The sequence below is a fragment of the Osmerus eperlanus genome, chromosome 7, assembly GCF_963692335.1.
Source record: "Osmerus eperlanus chromosome 7, fOsmEpe2.1, whole genome shotgun sequence".
In the NCBI taxonomy this organism is placed as follows: domain Eukaryota; kingdom Metazoa; phylum Chordata; class Actinopteri; order Osmeriformes; family Osmeridae; genus Osmerus; species Osmerus eperlanus.
The window spans coordinates 13,360,490-13,377,521 of NC_085024.1; the positions used below are offsets into that span (position 1 = coordinate 13,360,490).

General features: G+C 52.6%; 1 protein-coding gene across 1 annotated transcript in view; it reads left to right on the top strand.

The window, feature by feature from the left end:
* LOC134023151 (zinc finger protein 236-like) overlaps positions 1-16,784 on the top strand; it is a 28,535-nt gene extending 11,751 nt beyond the window's left edge. Inside the window, 22 exon segments of the mRNA XM_062465017.1 lie at positions 1,506-1,766; positions 2,021-2,063; positions 2,065-2,242; positions 3,431-3,532; positions 4,438-4,577; positions 4,815-4,918; positions 6,192-6,343; positions 6,436-6,612; positions 6,807-6,958; positions 7,277-7,416; positions 8,288-8,391; positions 9,733-10,155; positions 11,179-11,321; positions 11,483-11,702; positions 11,957-12,133; positions 12,683-12,841; positions 12,941-13,095; positions 13,220-13,348; positions 13,502-13,696; positions 14,822-14,951; positions 15,270-15,443; positions 15,565-16,784. Coding sequence (XP_062321001.1) covers positions 1,506-1,766; positions 2,021-2,063; positions 2,065-2,242; positions 3,431-3,532; positions 4,438-4,577; positions 4,815-4,918; positions 6,192-6,343; positions 6,436-6,612; positions 6,807-6,958; positions 7,277-7,416; positions 8,288-8,391; positions 9,733-10,155; positions 11,179-11,321; positions 11,483-11,702; positions 11,957-12,133; positions 12,683-12,841; positions 12,941-13,095; positions 13,220-13,348; positions 13,502-13,696; positions 14,822-14,951; positions 15,270-15,443; positions 15,565-15,701 — 3,595 coding nt within the window. The 3' untranslated portion in view covers positions 15,702-16,784.
* The last annotated feature ends 248 nt before the right edge of the window (positions 16,785-17,032 follow it).

A 17,032-nucleotide genomic window follows, 5' to 3' on the forward strand; every position in this document is an offset into this window, starting at 1 on the left:
CCCTGTGCCCGTGATGCCCCTGATCCCTGTGCCCGTGATGCCCCTGATCCCTGTGCCCGTGATGCCCCTGATCCCTGTGCCCGTGATGCCTCTGATCCCTGTGCCCGTGATGCCCCTGATCCCTGTGCCCGTGATGCAACCGGTGATTTAAGATGCCGGTTAGTTGATTCGGTGTCAACGCAATTGGAGTTCATGCAGAGTTCTTGCATGTAGGCCGGTGCTCTTGTGTTTTCCCCTGGAAGAATGCACGTGGATAATCGTCAGGATGGGAGGAGTTGAAAGCAAGGTTAACGGCTCAGCCGAAACACCGTGCATGGCCCCGTTGCTGAACAGTGTTCCTGTCCTGCGCCCGAACGCGAAGCAGCTCAGTCAGACGACGTTGTGCGTGTCACTGCGTGTCACTTATGGCGTGAAATTAGTGCCAGGAGAGCGAGTTTTGTTCTAGTTTTGTTCTTATTCGCTGACGTTCTTTGTGTGAAAGACAGACGGAAATGTCCAATGATACTAGACACAGAAATGGCTATATTTGATTGGCTTAGATGGTTTTGGGAGCAGTGTTCCCGCCTTCTTCTTCGGAGACACAAAACTTTTTTTTACAAGTACACAAATCTTTTTCTTCTACGGAGACACAAAACTTTTTTTTACAAGTACACAAATCTTTTTTGCAAATTACAAATCTTTTTTGCAAGTACACAAATCTTGCCTTCTTCTACGGAGACACAAAAGTTTTTTTTGCAAGTTACAAATCGTTTTTACAGAGCTCGCTCTCCTGGCACTAATTTCACGCCATAGTCACTGCGTGTCTCTGGGTCAAAACACCTGCAGGATTTCATCTTCCTCCAGTCGCTGGTCCTCGAGATGATCGACGTAGACAGACAGGGGTTCCGGGAATAATAGTTTTGATGGGAGATCAAATTGGGGGAACAAAGGAGTAATTGCACTGCCTTTCATCCATTAATGTTTGATGTCTTTTTGACCTTTTTGACGTCAAGTGTCCCAGCCACTCCCATTTCTCCAGACTAGCAGTCTGGAGAAAACCGGTCTCAAAGACAGGTCTCAAAGGTCACGACCCTGACAGGCTAAACCCATTGAGATGAATCATTCTACCTGAGTGCTGTGCTTGCATGGCTGAATCCTCTCCTTTCCTCTCCACTCTCCCCGAATCAAACCCCAGGGCTGATACTGGAGATGTATTTAATGCACAGTCAGCACAGGCAGAGCGTGTAGCGACCTGTAGGGGGTCTTCAAGGACTGCTGATGTAATGCATGACACTGAAACGAACCCTAAGCCGTACAGAATCCTACAGCTTTACGTTATTTATCGTCTTTCCGAACTTAAGGTTAACATACGGTCTCTCTTTAGTGGGGAAATATGTTTCTAGAATGTCTTTTCCTCCATACTCCTGTCAGTGCTCTGCCGGGTCACCTCGGCTCCTGGCCCAGGTCTCTCATGTCTCTCCGCCACGCCGCGCTGACGTGGTCTTTTCTCTCGGGCGCCACCTCAGGTCTCACACGGGCGAGCGGCCGTACAAGTGCCTGCAGTGCAGCAAGGGCTTCGCGTCGTCCGGTGTGCTCAAGGCCCACATCCGTACGCACTCGGGCCTCAAGGCCTACAAGTGTCTGATGTGCGACACCACCTTCACCACCAGCGGCAGCCTGCGGCGTCACATGACCACGCACAGCGACCTCCGGCCGTACATGTGCCCCTACTGCCAGAAGACCTTCAAGTCGTCGCCCAACTGCCGCAAGCACATGAAGACACACAGGTACGAGTTTGACCTTCATGAGCCGCTAACGACCTAGCCACAAGAAGACAATAACATACACTAATATTAGTCATGCGACAATTAACATATGTGTTAATAATGACAACTGGTTGACCCCCCTCACATACCATTAGTAATGACATGTTGACCCTCCTCCCAGATTTTCTTTTATAACATAATGTTGACCCCCCCCTTACATAACTTCAGTAATGACATAATCCCATGCCCCCCCGTCCCCGTCCCCCCCGTCCCAGGTATGAGCTGGTCCAGCAACTCCAGCAGCAGCCCACAGACGACCCCCATGGGCGGGACCACCGTGTCACATGACATGCAGGTGGAGATCGAGGCCGATGCCCTCCAGGCCCAGGCCCCTCCCTCCGCGGGCGGCGAGCAGGAGGGCATGCTGGGGCTGGGCCAGGGGGCGGGCGGTGGACAGCAGGTGGCGCTGGAGACCCAGCTGAGCGACCAGGGAGAGGGTAAGACTAGGCCACGCCCGCTCATCACCGTCTAACAACGAGCCTACTCATGATTTCTGAAGTGGTCCGCAAGTCTCCAGACAGGGGAAAAGTTGTAGAGGCAGACGTAGTGGCTCCCATGAAAATCCAAGCCGAAGCCTAGGTTCAAGAATATCTTTTTGAAAAATCCACTTTCTCTTACCAAGACTCTCTTATCTGTCAGCAGTCATTTCCCCTCCCTGTTTTATCTCCCGACGGGCACACTCAGGTTCAACAATGACTTGTGTTCCATCATCCACTATGGTTAGGAAGTCGAAAAACATTCCATCCATGATCACTTAAATGTGCTAACCTCGCTTGACTTTCTGATATTTCTTAAACCCATCCGAACTATAGAGGTTATATCTCTCAGTGTGACTCTCTCTCTCTCTCTCTCTCTCACTCTCTCTCTCTCTCTCTCTCTTCTCTCTCTCTCTCTCTCTCTCTCTCTCTCTCTCTCTCTCATCAGTACACATGCTTCACAGTCAACCTTACCCGACCTCACAGCCTTATTTAAGATTCAGTGTCAACTCGGAACGCTGAATATTTTAAAACCGCTTTACCATTGAGCTGTACGAAGACAGAGCCAGTAGCCTCCTGGTTGGCCGCCCTGTGACCTCTCCAGGTCGTCAGGACGGCGTGAAGGAAGGGGAAGATGTGTATCCCTGTCAGGAATCCCCTTTTCTTTTGTCTCCTTTCTCTCAGACAGTTTTTTTTTTCTTCAAGTTTTCAAGTTGATCTCAAGTAAAAAGAGAGGGGTGAAATTGGCTGCTGTGGCCCCTGCCCTGCTTCACAGGAGGAAATCCTTCCGTGCCTCAGACAGATAACCCCTGGAAGCTATCTGCGATGACCGCGTCAAAGTCCTGGAGTAATGAAGCTCCATTACTCATTACTATTGGGCCTCACAGCTCCATTCGAGCTATGAGGCCCAGCTCAGACGTGTTCTAATAATGAGCCGTTGGCGTGCAGACGTTCACTTTGCTCTTTCTTTCTCCACCGCTCGCCCTCGCTCTCCCTCCGTCTCCCTCTCCCCCGTCTCTCCCTTTCTTTTGCTCTTTCAATCTCTCCTTTTGCCTCTCCCCCCCTCGCTCTTTCTGTCTCTTTCCTTCTTTCTTTCATCTATCTCCCCCCCCCCCCTCTCTCTCTCTCTCTCTCTCTCTCTCTTTCTAGACACCTTTGTTACAACTCAACATGTGATGCCTCAGACCATTAGCCAGTTTGAGACGCAGTCTCTACCTCAGCCTGCCTTTGACCAGCAAGCTCTTTCACAAGGTAAAACACACACACACACACACACAAACATTGGGTGTGTGGCTCCGGTGAATAATGTGCTCGACTTGAGGAACTGTCAGCCCCTCGGCTGTAATGTGTCTTGCTGAGTCCTCTGCGTATTTGGCCGGGCTGCAGTGCCTGTCCCCGGTCTCCAGTGTAAGGGACTTGGCGGTGGCACCTGTCGCAAACCGGTCGCAGCCAGAAAAGAAACTTGAAACTGAAACGCACACATTTTTCTTCGCCGCAATGGGCCACTTCTAGTCTGCTGTCTGACCCCTCACCCCCCCCTCTCCATCACTCCCTGTTCCTTGTGTTGCACCCCCCCCCCCCCCCCCCCCCAACCCAACCTCCTCTTCATCTCACTCGCCCTAGCTCGCTGTCGCTCATACACACACACACACTCTGGGAATATTCCGTCAGCTGACCCTGTTAGCTGCAGTGTTACATGCACTGTTTGGAGCAGGTTATCATTGACTGTGGGGTTGACAGAGAGGGGCAGGCTCCTCCAACTTCAGCCGGCCCCAAGTAGCACAAGCACCCAGAGCGCTACACTGCACCGACAGCTACCCTCAACTCAGAGAGAGAGAGAGAGAGAGAGAGAGAGAGAGAGAGAGAGAGAGAGAGAGAGAGAGAGAGAGAGAGAGAGAGAGAGAGAGAGAGAGAGAGAGAGAGAGAGAGAGAGAGAGAGAGAGAGAGAGACACATTGGGGATGTGTGTGTGTGAGAAAGACAGGATGAGAGACAAAGATGTATCTTTGCACAACATGCCCCCGTGACCAGTCATTTCTGTGTGTGTGTCTCCGTGTGTGTGTGTGTCTCTCTCTGTCTCTCTCTGTCTCTCTCTCTCTCTGTCTCTGTCTCTCTCTCTCTGTCTCTGTCTCTCTGTCTGTGTATATACCTCCATAGGTTTCACCATTACAGAAAGTTATGCCCAGCCCCAGTTCACCACCGTCCAACAACTCCAGGACTCCAGCACTCTGGAGTCCCAGGCCCTGTCCTCCAGCTACCCCCCCCAGAACCTGCTCCACGTCCCCAGCTCCGAGGTGGTGAGTCCTGGGCACCGCCGCCCGCCTCTTCAGCCTGTCCTCCACTCCTCCAGACCAGAACTGGATCAAATGCTAATCATACACAATGGATGCAATTCATTCACTCGCAGCACTTCACCCAGTACTGGGAAGTCCTTGGGAGAGGGCCAAATACTGGACAGAGGTGTTGTATTGTTGCAGTAGAGTGACAGCAGTGTGTGTGTGTGTGTGTGTGTGTGTGTGTGTGTGTGCGCGCAGGCCAGAGGCCTCCTCCAGGACCCCCCCGAGGCTGATGTGCAGCTCAGCGGCCAGATTCAGGACTACCAGGACGACAGCGAGGAGAACGGCAAACGGGCCTACAGGTACGTGTGTGTGTGTGTGAGACCGTGTTCATGAGTGTGTGTGTGTGACCGTGGTCATGAGTGCGTACGTCCGAGAGCGCCTAGCAGGCAGCGTGGCCACTCGACAGTAAGGGCCCTCCTCCCCTCCGATGCCTTCGGCTCGCCAACAGTATCCTGCTCACGTCAGAGCCCCCTCCAGGCAGGCGGAGCGAGTGGCTCTAATGACCCGTCCATGTCCGCTCCCTGGGTCGGCCCGTTGACGAGGACCCCCCCCCCCCCCCTCCTGATTGGATCCTGGGCGGGCGGCGTCGCCTCCTGAAGAGCCCTTCTCGTTCGCTTCTGCCGCGCTCTCGCCTCGTCCGATGAGACGTTTGTTTTTTTTGCGGGCGCCTCATCAGAACGAGCGTGCGTTTGATTAGAGCGTCGGGGGGTTCCCGACGGCCCCTCACTTGAGACCCCCCCGGCGCCCCAGCTGCGTCACTCCGAGTGGGCTGAAGGGGGGGAGGACGGGTGAAGGAGAGGGGGGGGGGGGAGGGCAGGTGCTGGGGGGGATCACGTATTTCCTTATTTTGTTCCGCCTCTCCGCTTTTGTGTTTGCCGCACGCGCTCGGGCTTTTATCCGGGGTGCTTCATGTCAGGTGCAATGTGGGAGCCGGGGCGGAGATGAAACGGCAGAGAAGCGTGGGGGGGAGGGGGGGGGGGGGGGTGGGAGGGAGGGATGGGGAAGAGGAAAGTGTGAGGGACAGGGGTTTGGACACCGGAGCGCCCGTCTCTGACGCACACAGTCTGTGCGGGCCCCGTTCCTCTCGGCTGTAGCGTTTGCCGTGGGCGGGCGGGAGCGGGCTCGCGTTTGACGCCGCGCCCGCCGACGAAAGACCCGCTCGCTCGGTTCTCCGGCCGCGCACTCCGCTTCTACACTTTCACACGACGACAGACATTTGATGGCTCTCTATTTCTCTCAGCTGTCTCCCCGCCCCCCCCGCCCCTGTCAAGCACGCTCGCACACACACAGCGTTGGTTCTGGAGGGTTGCTTGTCTGATTGATGGTGCTGTCCATAGCAGTTCTCTCCCTCAGTGGACTCACTGCTGAGGGGAACACTTTTTTTTTTTTTCATTTTCTCTCCGTATCCTTTTCTCTTTTTCTTTCTCTTTTCTTTCTTTCATTCACTCTCTCTGTCCCCCATGTTCTCTCTCTCTCTCAACCCTTACTCGTTCGCCTCCCTCTCTTTCTTACACCCCCCCCCTCTCGCTCTCTCTCTCTCTCTCTCTCTAATCGTCCCATGCTTGCCCCCAGGTGCAACTGGTGCAGCAAAGCCTTCAAGAAGTCGAGCCACCTGAAGCAGCACATCCGCTCGCACACGGGAGAGAAGCCCTTCAGGTGCAACCTGTGTGGCCGGGCCTTCGTGTCGGCAGGGGTGCTCAAGTCCCACCTCAACACGCACACGGGTGAGGCGGCAGCACACGCACACCTGTCGACACCCTGACACGCCCCGCACGCACCTACTGACCCTTCTCTCCCCCCCCCCCCCCCCTCCCAGGGGTGAAGGCCTTCCGGTGCAACGTGTGCGGCGCCTCGTTCACCACCAACGGCAGTCTGAACCGTCACATGATCATCCACATGAAGCCCTACAAGTGTCCCATGTGCGACGAGAGCTTCCGGAGCAGCCTGCTCTGTCGCAAGCACCTGAAGAAGGCGCACGCGCTGGAGGACAGAGGTACGGGCGCGCGCGCTCGCATCCCTGTACGCCTGGACGCACGCACAGACAGACCCCCCCCCCCACGAGCACACGTCACCACCCACTTACACATGCACACACACACAGTTAAACACGTACACCCTCACACACCGAAATGCCTTCTTTCTTTCTCTCTCCCTGTTTTCCCTTCCGTCTCCCTCACCCGCGCCCAGGCCTGGAGGAGGAGGATGTGGAGGAGGAGGAGGAGGAGCGCGACCCCATGGCCACCAAGAGGAGCCGTGCCGACATCATCACCTTCACGGAGGAGCAGGCGGCCGAGCTGGCCAAGACCAGCCCCGGGGAGGAGGCGTCCGTCTCTGAGAAGGTCAGTCCTCCGGTCCTCGAGGCTCTCCGGAGCCCTCGGAGCACATCTGCACCCCCCTGACCAGCCCCCTCCACACCGCCATCGCAGTCACGCACGGGGAGAGTCGCGTCACATGACGTGTACGGCACCAGTCAAAAGCGAACTGAATTGGATGGGAAAAGGTGTCCAAACTTTTGACTGGTACTGTGCATACATACAGTTTGTGTGTGAATATATATATCCCCCCCCCCCGCCGCCCCGCCCTCCCATGAACGATGAGTGTGTCGAAACGCCGGTCCGCGGCGTTCCGGCTCACGCGTGCTGTGTGCGTGACTCCAGGTGCTGGCCCAGTCTGCGGCGGAGAGGGACCGCATCAGTGAGATCAAGGACAAGGCCGTGGAGCTGGACACGGAGCCCAAGTTCGCCAACTGCTGCAACTTCTGTCCCAAGAGCTTCAAGAAACCCAGTGACCTCGTCAGGTGAGGCGCGCGCGCGCGCACGCACACTCTCGCTCTCTCTCTCTCAAACACACTCGGGGCCCGCCCTCAATCGTTCAGTCCCATTGGTGGGATTGAACGTCCTGAAAATCTCACCTCGTGGACACCTTTAAAAGATACTTTCTCAACCAACAATATACTCAAAGACACACTGCTACCATCGATTCCAAATCACCCTTTCCTCTCCTTTCTCTTCACCTCTCTTCTCCTCTCTTTCACCTCTCTTCTCCTCTCTTCTCCTCTCTTCTCCTCTCTTGTCCTCTCTTCTCCTCTCTTGTCCTCTCTTCTCTTCTCCTCTCTTCTCCTCTCTTCTCCTCTCTTGTCCTCTCTTCTCCTCTCTTCTCCTCTCTTCTCCACCCCTCCCTCTCGTCCTCCCCTCACCCGCACTCCACGCGGGGCTCAAGTTACCGCGCCCACTTCGACTTCCTTCTTCTTCAGAGAAGCTTGGGGGGATTTGAAAAAGCTTGTGAATTATTCATCAGCTGGAGTGTGTTGGTTTGAAATGTTGGAGCTCCGTGGAAGACGCCTCTGTGGAAGCAGAACCTGGGGCTGTGTTTGTGTTTACGCTGGCTTTCAGCTGGGATCGTTGCCCAAATGGATTGGCACTATAACTTATCTTCTAAATCTGTGTTTAAACCTGTACACTTTGTCTCCCTATCTCTCTCTGTGTCTCTCTGTCCGCGTCTGTCTCTGTCTCTCTCTCTCTCTCTGTGTCTGTCTCTGTCTCTCTCTGTGTCTGTCTCTGTCTCTCTCTGTGTCTGTCTCTGTCTCTCTCTGTGTCTGTCTCTGTCTCTCTCTGTGTCTGTCTCTGTCTCTCTCTGTGTCTGTCTCTGTCTCTCTCGCCCCCGTCCAGGCACATCCGTATCCACACAGGAGAGAGGCCGTTCAGGTGCGATGAGTGTGGCAAGACCTTCACAGTCAAGTCCACCCTGGACTGTCACGTAAAGACCCACACAGGTCAGCGGGGGACGTCTGAAGGGGCGGATGAATGTGGACTGACAACAGATAGATGGAGAGATAGACGGGTTGATGGATGCGTATGAGAATCTTCCCCACATGTCATCGAGATGGCGCGCTGTGTGAAAAGGCTTATCAGATGTAGCTGGGCTGTTATTGTCAACAAGCTCTGCAATCATTCATAAGCGTATTATTATGTAAATCGCCCGTGAGCCTGAATGGTATTTACATTTACATTTTACATTTAGTCATTTAGCAGACGCTCTTATCCAGAGCGACTTACAGTAAGTACAGGGACATTCCCCCCGAGGCAAGTAGGGTGAAGTGCCTTGCCCAAGGACACAACGTCAGTTGGCATGACCGGGAATTGAACTGGCAACCTTCGGATTACTAGCCCAATTCCCTCACCGCTCAGCCACCTGACTCCCCTATTTACTGGCTATATTCACGATAGAGGAGAGGAAGTTTGAACGAGGGGAAGTATTGTCATTAGAGAGACTATAGAGTGGAGGAGTGAAGGAGGAGGATAGAGATCTCCTTTCATCTCTCTCTCCAAAACCATCACTATCACATCGCTGCTGGGGCGTGACTCACTGGTTGAGACAGCGAGTTCCTCAAATACCTGATAACCCTGCTTCCTCTATAACCATCACCCCGTTTCAAGTTTCAAGTTTTACTGTCAGGTGCACAGAACAACACAAGGTCAGACTGGGCACTGATATTCTTGGGACAAGGCAACGCGAGCAGCCTAGCATGACATAACAAATAAGTACTAAGAACATAGATTATGTCTATGATAAACTCAAATAAAATAGAAACAAATTAATATATAGTAATAAACATCCTAATATACAAAAAAAAGTGTGCAATATACAATAATACATATTATGCACTATTACACATAATGACCTATATTAACCTTATAGTCCTATGCTACTAGCCTAAGACAAGACCTATACTAACCTAAGACCCTGCTCCCTCTATCTCTCCTCTATAACCATCACCTTGCTCGCTCTATTTCTCCTCTATAACCATCACCTTGCTCGCTCTATCTCTCCTCTATAACCATCACCCTGCTCCCTCTATCTATAACCATCCCTCTACTCTGACAGTCAGATCAGACAGGTATCTGATAGCTATTCATGACCCTGGGGAATCATGTGTTGTGGTAATTCATTCAGTTACTGATTGATTATGCATTCATGCATTTATTATACATTCATTCATTCATAAATGCATTCATTTATATATTCATTCATCCACCGCTGCAACTGTTATCAGAGGTCAAATGTCTGTTGGGAGCTGTCTGTGTATACCAACAACCAAGATGTCTCCCTGCAGGTCAGAAGCTCTTCAACTGCCACATGTGCAACACCTCCTTCTCCACCAAGGGCAGCCTGAAGGTCCACATGCGCCTGCACACCGGCTCCAAGCCCTTCAAGTGCCCCTACTGCGAGCTGCGCTTCCGCACCTCGGGCCACCGCAAGACCCACATCCAGTGCCACTCCAGGCCCAGCTCGGAGGGCCGCAAGGCCAAGCGGGCAGCCTCGGCCCGGGCCCAGCAGAGCCAGCAGGCCGCGGAGCAGGACCAGGCCTCGGCCCAGCAGGTCCAGGCGGGCGCGGAGGGGCTGCACCTGCTCCAGACCAGCTCGTCTGACCCCAACCTCTACCTCCCGGCCAACCAGGTCCTCACGGGCCAGTTCGACCAGAGCCTGCTGCAGCAGGGCCTGGTTGGACAAGCTATCCTGCCTGCCTCCATGTCAGGTAGTCTAAACCCATCTTACCCTAACCTTCATGTCAGGTAGTCTAAACCCATCTTACCCTAATCTTCATGTCAGGTAGTCTAAACCCATTTTACCCTAACTTTCATGTCAGGTAGTCTAAACCCATCTTACCCTAACCCTCCATGTCAGGTAGTCTAAACCCATCTTACCCTAACTTTCATGTCAGGTAGTCTGAAACCCATCTACCCCTGAATCGAGCTCAAAGACCAGGACTCTGTCGCTGAGAAGAAGTAGACCCTTCTGTTTTTTTCCTCCTCTCTCTCCAATAAGAATGTGACTCTGTTCAAACAAGCATCCAATAGGAATGTTGCATTGTGCATCAACTCTGGCTCACATCAGCTGTAATCCCTGGTTGGTTGGAACGCTTCTCCCTGTCCTAGACGCCAGCCGTGAAATTAATATCCCTTGCTCTGCTACACCCCATCACTCGCTCTCTGCAGCCCACGATAATTCTGTCTAAGCCCCGCGTCCCTTATCTCTGAAAGCAGGCTCTTGGAAATATTCATACTTACTCACTGCAGAAAGTACTTTTCATACTCAAAACAGTACAGGAAATGAAGTTCAGACTCTCACGATACAGGGAGGACTGTTCATACTCACACTACAGGGAGTAATGTTCATACTCTCACGATACAGGAAGTGATGTTCATACTCTCACGATACAGGAAGTAATGTTCATACTCTCACGATACAGGGAGGACTGTTCATACTCACACTACAGGAAGTAATGTTCATACTCTCATGATACAGGAAGTTATGTTCATACTCTCACGATACAGGAAGTTATGTTCATAGTCTCACGATACAGGAAGTCATGTTCATACTCTCACGATACAGGCAGTAATGTTCATACTCACACTGTGCAGGAAGTACTATTCAACAGGAAATAGTGTTCATACTCACACTACTGGAAGTTCATAGTCACACCCTACAGGAAGTACACATTTTGATATGCTACAATACCCCCTAGTCTAAATAATGTGATTGTGTGTGTGTGTGACAGGGGGTGACCTGACCGTGTCTCTGTCGGAGGGCCTGGCCACCCTAGAGGGGATCCACCTGCAGCTGACCTCAGCTAACCTGGTGTGCCCCAACGTCCAGATCTCTGGGATCGACACCAGCAACATCAACAACATCACCTTGCAGGTAGCATGCGCGTCTGTCGCTGGGTAAAGGTGTGTTTGCGTTTCAGGAAGGGATCACGTGTGGCGATATTAGCAGCTTACCTAAATGTCGCCAGCCATTAGTTTTCCTTTCCTAATTTAGCGAGCTTAACCCATGTGACCCCCCTTGGTCCCCGTCCCCAGATCGATCCGGCCATCCTCCAGCAGACCCTCCAGCAGGGCGGCCTCCTCTCTCACTCCCTGACCTCTGACCCCGGCCTGACCTCGCACCTGGCGTCCGGCGACCCCGGGGGGCTGCCCGCCAACGTGGTGCTCCAGCCCCTCACCAGCCTGGCGCTGCAGCCCTCCAGCATGGCCGCCTCCGGCACCAGCATGGGGGGCCTGGGAGAGCCAGACGGCTCAGGTAGGACACAGCACCACACGGCCTTGCTGTCCTGTGGCAGGGGCTCTTTCTGGGGGGGGGGGGGGGCTTTGAGCCGGCACCTCACACAGCAGGACAATCGAGGCAAGGTCTGGACTGGTCTTGTCTGGACTTGACTGACCCTACTAGACGAGACCAAACTTGGTCAGGAAAGCAAAGTGTAAAACAATGGAAGATGGTGCCCTTGTGTAAGCTAGGCTGTACCCCCCCCCCCCCCGATCCCCCTTTCCCTCCAGGTTCCCAGGAGCTGGGTCATGTGATGAGCTCGGGGCTGGTGCCGGGTGGAGCCGGGGGCCATGAGATCACCCTGACCATCAACAACTCCAGCCTGACTCAGGCTCTGGCCCAAGCCCAGGCAGCCGGGGTCAGCGCCGGAGCAGGGAACCCTCAGGAAATCACCCTCACCATCTCGGGTAAGGGAACACACACTCCCAGCAACACGGTATGACCAGCTGTCAGGTGTCACCAAACAAAGCCTGCAAGTGTTTGCTGTCACCTACGCAGACTGTGACTGACCTTTACTCGGACTTGCTGACAGGGATTGTGGTGCTTGGAGAGTCTGGCTGGAGAGGGGGGGGGGGGTGCTTGGGGAGTTATTTCTGGGTCGGGAGGGTGCCTGTACAGTTCGTCTGCGTGGCGCATGGTACCAGAGTGAAGGTGTGTTCGACGTCACGCGGCGACCAATCATATTTGTGTCCCATTTTACGTGACAGCGCCACGGCATAATCATTTGAACCCCACTGCAATCACTTGTCACTGAAACCTAGCTGAAAGTGCCATTGGGTATACCCGATGACTAACATGAGCGCCTCCAGACCACGGTAAAGCAGAAAACGTCCGACGGCGACGGCTCCGTTTTCGTCTCCTCTCCCGACTGCGAGCGGCAACCCTCCCCTATCTGTGTCCATCCAGCCGACGTCGAACACCTCTTGACTGTTCCTCCCCCGTCCCTGTTTCCACAGGTCAGGACCTGCTGTCACAGCCCAGCGCCTCCGCTGGAGGGGAGATGAACGGTGGCATCAGACTGTCATCGCCCCTCGTAACCCAGACGGCCAACGCCACTCTGACCCTCAACAACGACCACCTCCTACCTCATAGTACCTCCAACGCTGGCATGACTGGTACGTGTGTGTGTGTGTGATTGAAAGAGTTGCTGCATCCAGTAATACAGAAAGGAGTTTGCTCACACTGAAGTCCCTGCCCATCTTTTCTCCTGCCAGTCACCAGCCTGCCGTCCAGCACCGCCCTATCACAGACTGCCGTGTCACAGAGCCTGGTGATGTCATCAGGGAGCGTGGTGGATGGAAGCGTGACCCTCACCCTGGCCGACACGCAGGGCATGCTCGATGCTGTCACCCTGAACTTGAACGCACAGGTACACACACACACACACACTATACATATCTCAGATATCTTTGTGACACATAGAGCCACTGTAATCATATTTAGCCTGTACACACACACATACACATTGGTGTAAGACTGTCCTGTCTCTCCAGGGTCAACAGTTTCCTGCAGTGCTGAACGAGTCTGGTCTCTCGGGGCAACCAGCAGGCTCCACACAGCAGGTCATCCTCGTTAGCCACACCCCCAACGGCCCTGATCGATCATCCGACAACGGCTTCAGAGTCAGTCTCTCTTGTGTGTGTGTGTGTGTGTTTACAGACAAAACATGATTACAGTGGCCACATACACAGTCGTACACAAAATATCTTAGTGATTTATAGCGAGTGAGCACAGTGTGTGTGTGTGTGTGTTAACCCTGCGCGTCCATGTTGCAGCTGGCCGAGGCGGCCCAGGTGTGTGTGAAGGCGTCGGAGGCGGAGCCTCCCAAACAGAACCAGTGTTTCTACTGTGACCAGGTGTGCCAGAGCGCCAACACGCTGAGACGGCACTGCCGGCAGGCCCACGGCAAGGAGCGCTGCCACGTCTGCCGGGCCTGCGGCAAGGCCTTCAAGAGAGCCACACACCTCAAGGTGGGCCTGCTCGCACACACACACACTCGCGCACACACACTAGCGAATGCGCACTCACATGTGCAGGCACACACACACACACACACGCAGGCACACACACATGCAGGCACAGAAATACACACGCAGGCACACGCACACACACGCAGGCACACACACATGCAGGCACAGAAATACACACGCAGGCACACACACACACACGCAGGCACACACACATGCAGGCACAGAAATACACACGCAGGCACACACACACACACACAGGCAAACACACACGTTTTTTTGCGTGGCAGCTGAGCCTTGATCCTCCCTCTCTGAGTCTTGAATGTGATTAGGCTCCAGAGTTGTGCTGGAGTCTACAAATGACAGTGTTCTCTAAGGCTTGCTGGTCTCGGGTGGGTGTGTGCGTGTGCTTGTGTGTGCTTGTGTGTGCCCCTCTCCTCTCTCTCCGGATCCTAAAAACACAGTAATTGCTCCATGAGAAGCCAAGAAAAAGTTTCATCTTTTAGAAACATCTCCTCTGACACACGTTTGAGGTCAAGGATGGCTTTATTTGGAGAGGACCTGTGCGCACACACACACACACACACACACACACATACACATACACATACAGTATATGTATATACAGCAGCTGTCTGAAGGGCCCGTCTGTTGTCCACTCTGGGAAGAAGAGCCACTCCACGTAACAGCCCCTCATCACGGAAGCAGTCGAAGCTCTCCCCTTCTCTCCTCTCCTCTCGTCCCCTCCTCATCTCCCTTTCTCTCTTCTCGCCCCCCCTCCCTCTTCCCCTCTCCTTTATTCCTCCTCTCATCTCGGCTCCTCTCCTGGGAGCTTACTACTCACGTCTGAGGGCTCTCTGCCGTGCAGGTCCAACCATCTGCCCTTCCTGGTTGACTTGATGTATTGCTCCCCTAGGAATGAATAAGAGTCATCTTATAGACCTCGAACAATCCAATCCATCCGTAAAAGAAAAAGAAAAAGTATTTATCCTTTAGTGAAGAAGGTAGGTCTTGGGAAATGTCCGGTATTACTGAGTGTGTGTGTGTGTGTGTGTGTGTGCGTGCGTGCGTGCGAGTGAGAAAGAGAGAGAGACGTGTAAGGGTAACTCTAACATGTTGCCCCTGCAGGAACACGAGCGCGTGCACAAGCGAGGCCCCTCCCCCAGCTCCCGCAGGCCGCGCCACTTCAACTGCACCGTCTGCGTCAAGGCCTTCACCAAACCCAGCCAGCTGGAGAGACACAACCGCATACACACAGGTAATACACACATACGCATGTAAAACAAACACACACACACAGGTAACACCCACACACAGGTAACACACGCAGGTAACCCACGCATACACATGTAACCCACACATACACACACAGGTAACACACACACTCATACATGACTGTTTAGACACACTTGTAAATCGCACACAAACTGGTAACACACCCATCTAACATACTGGTGACACACAACACACGCACCTTTGGAATGCTTGCGTCACACTAAATGACTTTTGGACATTTTGTTGCTGAGATCATTCAGAGAGATTGTGTGTGTGTGTGTGTGTGTGTCGCTCCTTCCAGGAGAGCGTCCTTTCAAGTGTGAGCAGTGCGACAAGGCGTTCAACCAGAAAAGCTGCCTGCAGGTGCACATGGTGAAGCACACGGGAGAGAAGCCCTTCAAGTGTGAGGTCTGCAGCATCGGCTTCACACAGAAGAGCAACATGAAGTTACACATGAAGAGGCTGCATGACTATGGTAAGGAACACAGACGCAAGCCTACACACACGAGGGACCTGCCGGGGGAGACATCCAGGGCCAATTGTCCATCGGGTTGACTTGGAGCTAATGCTAATGCTAACTCCCCGACCCCATCCAGCCCCAGCTCAGATCCAAGTCTCACTGGAGACGGAGGAAGTGGAGGAGGTGGAGGTGACCCCGGAGCTCCACCTGGAGGAGGTTGTCCAGGAGTCGTCCGGAGACTGGCAGTGCAGCATGCCCGGCGTCTTTCCCTAGTCGCCGTCTGAAGCGACTCACACGCCACCGAGGCATCATGGGTCATGTAGTCCACATAACCTAGCCCCCTAGCCACTGTTAGTTGCATGCTTTTGTGAACAAACTGCACTTTTTCTGAACGTGTCCTTCCCAGGCTGACAAAGGTTTTTGCGTCGGAAACAGACAAAACAATTGTGCTATTTGTGTCTTTCTGTTTCAAAAAAGGTCAACATAGATTAGCCTAAAACCCGGGAAGAATATGCAATGTCTTCGTTTTTTCTTCTCAGGCTTTAAACTTTTGGGACTGTTATATTAGTTCCCTTCGTTCTGGTTCTAAGGCAACCCTCATCCAAAATATCAGAGAGGACAGAACTCTGAGGAAAGTGAGCTTTCAGATATTTTGGCCCTCGTGTGTGGCCGTCTACTCTCATGTTCGTCCCGTGCCAGCCTCCAAAACCAGGAACAGGCTTTGTCCAAACGCCGCGCTTTTGTGCAGTTTACTGAGGGAAAAAAAGTTTTCTTCTCTCCTTTTCATGACATTATATTTTTGTATGTTTATACTCTACAGTTTTTGTAAAAGGCAAGCTAAATCTACTTTTTCCCCATATGTTTTGTTTTGTCGAACGTTCTTTTGCCATGTAAAATAGAAGGTGGCCTTGAATGGGTCTAAGTGCTAACAAGGGGAGCTTAAATGTTCCCCTCCAAGTAAAGGTGCTCCTCTTCGTCTCTGTATGAGAACCCCGATAAAAACACTTTGTAGAACATTTTGCAGGTTCTAACCAGAACCTGTGTTTGACAAAATGATGTAGAGTAGACCTTGTGAAACCACTATAGACGTCTTCTGTGTAACATCTTCGGCTGAACCATGACCACTCTGACCATGAGTGGCATGAGGCTGACAGAATTCATGCACAGCCCTTTTTTATACAATATTTTATTTTGTAAATAGTGTACGATAGATGCCTATTTTCTGATGGTAAGGGTGAACAAGCTCTTTGTCCAGCTATGCCAGTGTACAAAGACTATAAGCTGTTGAGATTTAGTCAGGCGAGAATGTATTTTTTAATGTTCAGAAAATGTTTAATAAAACAAATTTTCTACTTCTTTTCTGGTATTTAATAGTACTGTATACCCTAACAAAAACATTTGTTGAAATAGACTGAAATAATTCCCTTTAATATTAGATTTTAGGTCAGAGAGTGGAAGCCTTTTGTCCAGACTGTGTAGTCCCTACAGTACCTTCAGGATAGTATCACATTTCCCTAATGAAGATGCAGTTACGGTACAAAACCAACAACCTCAGGTGCCAGGAGTGTGGGAGGACCCACAAGCTGCTAGCGGAGTCATGGTGA